At 38.6% G+C, this 7,500-nt stretch overlaps 1 protein-coding gene across 1 annotated transcript in view; it reads right to left on the minus strand.

Moving 5' to 3' along the window:
• Positions 1 to 5,227: 5,227 nt before the first annotated feature.
• LOC137648283 (uncharacterized) overlaps positions 5,228 to 7,500 on the minus strand; it is a 3,454-nt gene continuing 1,181 nt past the window's right edge. The window contains exon 2 of the mRNA XM_068381210.1: positions 5,228 to 5,655. Within this exon, the coding sequence (XP_068237311.1) occupies positions 5,228 to 5,655 (428 nt within the window). The remainder of the gene's footprint in view (positions 5,656 to 7,500) is intronic.

Below are 7,500 nucleotides of genomic sequence, written 5' to 3' on the forward strand. Positions count from 1 at the left end.
CAGTTTCATTCAAGGTCTTCCTCGGACTGGATAGTCTTCGAAGATTAACGCCACGGGCGAGAGAGAGAGAGAGAGAGAGAGAGAGAGAGAGAGAGAGAGAGAGAGAGAGAGAGAGAGAGAGAGAGAGAGGAGCCTTAATTCCGCTTTGCATCTAGTGATGAAAAATACATTTCGTGAATCTCTCATATTGCATGCAACGAGGCCAGGAATTCATTTCAGCCAGAGCAGCGTCTGCATTCCGTTTTTGTAAACATTATTGAAAAGAATTTTTATTTTCCTCGGATTGGGGGGTTACCAAGGGCTTATGCGTGTTTGCATCGCTTATGAAAGGCGTAATCATATTTGTGTATTCATTTCATTTATGAAAAATAATCATAAACTTATCTATCGTTCATCACCTCCGCCAACGAAGTTGAAAGGAGGTTATTATTATTATTATTATTATTATTATTATTATTATTATTATTATTAGCTAAGCTACATCCCTACTTGGAAAATCAGGATGCTATAAACCCAAAGGCTCCAATAGCCCAATTAGGATAGTAAATAAGCAAATAAATAAACTGCAAGAGAATTAATGAACAATTAAAATGTCATATTTCAAGAATAGTAACAGCATTAAAACAGACCTTTAATAAATAAACTATAAAAAGAGACAGACGTATTAGATATTCTTGCCAAAACTCTCCTCTTTATGGAGACGAACTCTTTGGCGAAACCCGAAGACAGACATAAACAACAACAACTAGACTGCCAACATATCTTTAGTGACCCACCTTTTATGGCAACAAACAAAATCTGGAAACTGGAAGCTAGGACCCAGTCTGTGGATGGTTCAGTGCTTGGAAACAAACGGCCTGATGTCCTTTAATTCACCGAACTTCGGTCTCTCCACTATATGAACTAAGTTACATGTGGTCTAAGACAACTCTGCTCTCCGTAAGCAAATTTATGAACAGAACCATGTCATTTGTATAAGATGCTTCACTTTCAATCAGACTGTGGAATTTCATAGCTAGTGAAATGAAACTCTTAGGGAAATGGATTGCAATGCTCGTGAGTCAAACGCTTTATCTACATGCATTTTTACACACACACACACACACACACACGCACACACACACACACACACACACACACACATATATATATATATATATATATATATATATATATATATATATATATATATATATATACACACTCATCCCTTTTTGAGTGGGATACCTTAACGTGTGTATCTTCACGATTATCAAAGTTGTACTAGTCTGGATCACCCATACTTGGTTGGTTTGCTGAACGATCAGGTTGAAATATCCCACCATCACCAATCCGAAGCTAGCCAGCTTGGTGATGAAAACTGTCCAAACCCCAGTCATGACTAAGGACATGTTTGAGGAATTTGTCCTGTAGTGGACTAGAAACGCCTGCATTTGTTGTATGAAAATGTGTACGCAACGTACAAGTATGTTTCTGTTTGATATGGCATTGTTCATGAAACAGTTGCTCTCTTGGGTTTCCTTTCATTTTTATTTACATTAGTATGTCAATAGGCTTTCGAGGTGTTTTCTGTTTACGGTTAACTAGATTCTCTCTCTCTCTCTCTCTCTCTCTCTCTCTCTCTCTCTCCTCTCTCTCTCTCTCTCTCTCTCTCTCTCTCTCTTTCCATACGAATGGGAGTCTCGTCAAAGGTAACTGACGAAAGTCAAAGTCAGAGAGACGTTCTTTTATGAAACACTCTCACCTTCAGCTTTAACTCAATCTAAACGTTGTATGAAAGAGTCCCTGGTGTAGAATATTAGATATTCATATCAAGTCAGGATGTTTTAAGAAATATGCAAGACCCAGGCCTACATTGATGAGGACTATGAAGCATGAAGTCGATGATGAATGGAGAAGTACTGATTTAAAAGCTAAAGATAGAGGCGACTGCGAAATCTAACCGAGGCCATTTGCGTCCATGGGCGTAAGAGGAGATGATGATGATGATGATGATGATGATGGTGATGATGATGATGCATTGTATTTAGATGGTTTAAATTTTATTTTAGAACTGATGCCATTTGATTTTAGACAAGATATCTTTTTCTGCAAATGTGAAAGTTATAAAGGTTTTACGTGCATCTTCACTGTGATTTTGATTGATTGATTGATTTAAGGTTTTCTGACATCCTGGCATTCTTCTCTATGATATTTAGAAAGTAGTTTTCATATGACTAAAAGTAAAATCCAAATATTCACATATACTAAAACTTTCTTTACCTTCTAATGGAAAAAAGAATTACAATACCGTACAATTTTTACCTTCTCGCCTACTTTCTTTCCTCAAATTACACCCGCCGAGTGATTTATTCTTTAAAACTTCCAAAATAACAGGTACTTCTTTTACGTGGGAAAACCTCATTGCTCCACCACACGCTATAATCCAATTTGGCTAAGTAAATTTGCAGTACTTTGATTTAAGTGTATTTTCCGAGTTCATGTCTGTGTTCTTTTCCAGAGGGTTTGTAAATCCCGGAAAGCTGTTATTGGGATTATAATTAAATCTGAATTAGTAGGAAATACTTTAACTGTGTTTGGGGTTTCATGGGACTAAGGTTCCCGATGTTAGCTTCGAGCATTGCAAGTTTCATAATTTATATGATATTGTTGTCGTGATAGGATATTCACTACTAGATTTTTATTTACAACGGATGTACGGTTGGACACACGTGTTCCTGGCACACCACGCTCTAAGGAGGTACACCATGTCACACCCTTACTGCGCGGAGAGTAACCAAACAGATAGTGCAGGAAAAGATGGCATTACCGCTCGGCGAGGCAAGAGTGCGCTTCTTCAGAACGAGGTGTGCCAGGAAGTCCTGCGTCCAACTGTACACATAATAGTAGAATATATATAAACAATGAGTTTCTATGTCTTGTCGAGTTTATCATAAATACGCCGTTTGTCAATACGTTGGACAGCATACTTGAAAGAAAGTTTGAGATATCAGGAAACTAAACCAGTATTATTCAGGGAACACAGAGGCTAGGAGAGGTTTCCAAAGTTTGGAAACTTAAGAAACAGCACCATGTACGAAACTAGATGTTTAAATTTTTAATGGCCGCTCATAGAGGGTAGAGGCACTGGACAGGGACAATGCCCTAGCTAGCAGGACAATGCCCTAGAGACTGACCATATATACATAAGATCAGCGCCCAAGCCCCCTCTCCATCCAAGTTAGGTCCAGGGTGGGCCAGGAAATGGCTGCCGATGACTCAGTAGGTAGAACTATAGGCTCCTCCAAACCCCTCATCATTACCTCACAAAGATGGCGAGGCTGACCTCTGTGTTTTCATCCATAGGGGAGACGTGGTTCTTTATTATGTCTCTCATGGCTTTTTCATCTTTCTGGTAATGCAGAAACCCTTTATACTTTTAAAGTAAAGGTTGATCAGCAGACACTACAGAAAAAAAAACCTATCGAGTTTGAGCGGGACTCGAACCCCAGTCTGGAAGATCGACAAGTACGGACGTTTCCAATTATGGACGTTTGACGCTTAAAAGAAATAAATGGCCTTTCTTTCAACCTGTTTTCCGTGTAACATTATCTTAACAACCCCCTATTCGGGAACTTAGCTTCCATGAAGGGCTTCTACTACCAGCTTATATCACCTTCAATTAATCTTAACCAAACATCTGCTAGAGATGGATCTTACCAAAGACTAATATTGATATGAGAGGTAGGTAGTTCAGATCTGAAGAGCTATTCCATGTTCTTATATAACTGGTGTACGCAACCCGTCAAAAATGACGGCTAAATATTTGGATAGATATGCACACACACAGTGTATCTCTCGTTGGTTCCCCCTCTTACCAGTGTATGACTACTCCCTCTCCCCAAGATAACGAGGAGAAACCAAGTAGTTATATGTCTGGTAATGCCGCTCAGCGTGACCGAAAAAATAAATTTACAGTATATATATATATATATATATATATATATATATATATATATATATATATATATATATATATATATATATATATATATATATATATATATATATATATATATATATATGGAGCCAGCCATTGCTCTTATTATATATTAGGTCTATATATTTTATACTTGCTCTTTCTCCTATGAATCATAACGATATACAGACGCTCTACATTAAATATACTTTATTGGAAGTTATGTAATACGATAAACTACTATTATAACCTATGTATTCCGGCTTGATTAATACAGGGTTGTTCTCACCAATTCTCTGTAACTTGGAACAAACAAATAGCCCAAATTAATAGCTGTTTGCTAAGCTCTTATTGTTTACTTTCGGTTTTCATAACTGTTTTCTTCTTCTATTCAGGTGCTTTTTCCCACTTGCATAGGGTAAGCACAGTTGCCTTCTTTTAGAAGGACTTTGTTTTGACTTTGGGGTAGACCGTCGTCCCGATCAGCTGCCCTGCCTGACATCGCTTTGACCCCGGTAGCGTATGTTCATATGTTGTACCATTCACCAGCGTCCTTCCTCCCAGCAGCGAGGAGTCCTAGCCCGGTTAGGTCCAGAGTTTGAGATATGCGAGGTGACTTATGTTTTTGGAAGGTGTTGGAGTGGCTTCAACCTCAACTGTCATTTTATATTTACATATCATGAAGATTTGAGCTATGGTGGAGCCTTTCAATGAGGTAATTATTGCAAATACAAAGAGTTGCAAAGACATACTTCCTCGTATGTTTGTAAATAAACTGATATTCTTGTAGGTTAATTGTGTCACGGTTCTTAAAATACTTTTATCTTAATTGTTTATTACTTCTCTTGTAGTGTATTTATTTCCTTATTTCCTTTCATCACTGGGTATTTTTTCCTGTTGGAACCCTTGTGCTCCTAGCATCCTCCACCAGGGTTGTAGCCTAGCTAGTAATAATAATAATGATAATAATAATAGTAATGATAGTGATAATGATGATGATGATGATAATGATAATGATGATAATGATATGGAAGACGAAAATCACGTGATTACTAAAATTTAGATTTCGACGATAACATGATTAAGATACACACACACACACACACACACACACTGAAACAACCAAAAAAGAGAAAGCCAATTAACGGAACCTCAACTGGATGGGTCCATGAGGACGTATCCTTCAAAGCAACGGGCCTCTTTGATCCCTAAAATCCTTCGCTACAGTTCTACGTTGGATGCCAGAGCCTCTCTTGGGAGAAATGTTCATTATCCTGAAAGGTCAGGTACGAGGTCAATTTCAGGCACAAGGTCACTTTCAGGTATAAGGTCACTTTCAGGTATAAGGTCATTTTCAGTTACAAGGTCACTTTCAGATAAAAGGTCACTTTCAGGTAAAAGGTCACTTTTAGGTACAAGGTCACTTTCAGGTAAAAGGTCACTTTTAGGTACAAGGTCACTTTCTGGCACAAGGTCACTTTCAAGTACAAGGTCACTTTCAGGTACAAGGTCACTTTCCGGTACAAGGTCAGTTTCAGGTACAAGGTCAGTTTCAGGTACAAGGTCAGTTTCAGGTACAAGGTCAGTTTCAGGTACAAGGTCACTTTCTGGCACAAGGTCACTTTCCGGCACAAGGTCCCTTTCAGGCACAAGGTCACTTTCCGGCACAAGGTCACTTTCAGGTACAAGGTCACTTTCTGGCACAAGGTCACTTCAGGTACAAGGTCACTTCTAGGTAAAAGGTCACTTTCAGATACAAGGTCACTGCCTGTTGTCAGTCTCAAATTCTTTATGTATTCACTGAGAGAGAAGTTCCACATCAATACGTTTGGTGAAAAATATTTTTGGTATATTAAATTCAAATCGTTTAATTGGAATTACAATTGTAATTTGTAGTTGAAATTGTAGTTTGTAACTGCAACTGTAATTTGCAAATGCTAATTGTTTCTTTAAATATCTTAATTTCTAATATAGTTTCAGTAAATATTCTGAACAGGTTCTCAAAACCAATCTCTCTCTCTCTCTCTCTCTCTCTCTCTCTCTCTCTCTCTCTCTCTCTCTCTCCTCTCTACATCACATTCACATAGTCCAGATGGTATGATCTAAGCATTTATAACCTACTACATTGCATTCTCATGGACCAGACGGTACGATCTAAGCATTTATAACCAACTACATCGCATTCTCATGGACCAGACGGTACGATCTAAGCATTTATAACCAACTACATCGCATTCTCATGGACCAGACGGTACGATCTAAGCATTTATAACCAACTACATCGCATTCTCATGGACCAGACGGTACGATCTAAGCATTTATAACCAACTACATCGCATTCTCATGGACCAGACGGTACGATCTAAGCATTTATAACCAACTACATCGCATTCTCATGGACCAGACGGTACGATCTAAGCATTTATAACCAAATACATCGCATTCTCATGGACCAGACGGTACGATCTAAGCATTTATAGCCTACTACATCGCATTCTCATGGCCCAGACGGTACGATCTAAGCATTTATAGCCTACTACATCGCATTCTCATGGCCCAGACGGTACGATCTAAGCATTTATAGCCTACTACATCGCATTCTCATGGCCCAGACGGTACGATCTAAGCATTTATAGCCTACTACATCGCATTCTCATGGCCCAGACGGTACGATCTAAGCATTTATAGCCTACTACATCGCATTCTCATAGACCAGACGGTACGATCTAAGCATTTCTAACCTACTACATCACATTCTCATGGACCAGATGGTACGATCTAAGCATTTATAACCTACTATATCACATTCTCATGGACCAGACAGTACGATCTAAGCATTTATAACCTACTACATCGCATTCTCATGGACCAGACAGAATGATCTAAGCATTTATAACCTACTACATCGCATTCTCATCGACCAGATGGCATAATCTAAGCATTTATAACCTACTGCATCGCATTCTCATAGACCAGACGGCATGATATAAGCAGTTATAACCTACTACATCGCATTCTCATGGACCAGGCGGTATGATCTGAGCTTTTATAACCTACTGCATTGTATTCTCATCGACCAGATGGTATGATCTAAATATTTATAACCTACCACATCGCATTCTCATAGACCAGACGGCATGATATAAGCAGTTATAACCTACTACATCGCATTCTCATAGACCAGGCAGTATGATCTAAGCATTTATAACCTACTGCATCGCATTCTCATAGACCAGACGGCATGATCTAAACATTTATAACCTACCACATCGCATTCTCATAGACCAGACGGCATGATATAAGCAGTTATAACCTACTACATCGCATTCTCATAGACCAGGCAGTATAGTTCTAAGCACTTATAGCCTACTAAATCGCATTCTCATAGACCAGACGGCATGATCTAAGCATTTAATAACCTACTATATCGCATTCTCATAGACCAGACGGCATGATCTAAGCAGTCATAACCTACTACATCACATTATCATAGACAGGATGGTATGATCTAAGCATTTATAACCTAATACATCACATTCTTA

The sequence above is a fragment of the Palaemon carinicauda genome, chromosome 10, assembly GCF_036898095.1.
Source record: "Palaemon carinicauda isolate YSFRI2023 chromosome 10, ASM3689809v2, whole genome shotgun sequence".
NCBI classification, from domain to species: domain Eukaryota; kingdom Metazoa; phylum Arthropoda; class Malacostraca; order Decapoda; family Palaemonidae; genus Palaemon; species Palaemon carinicauda.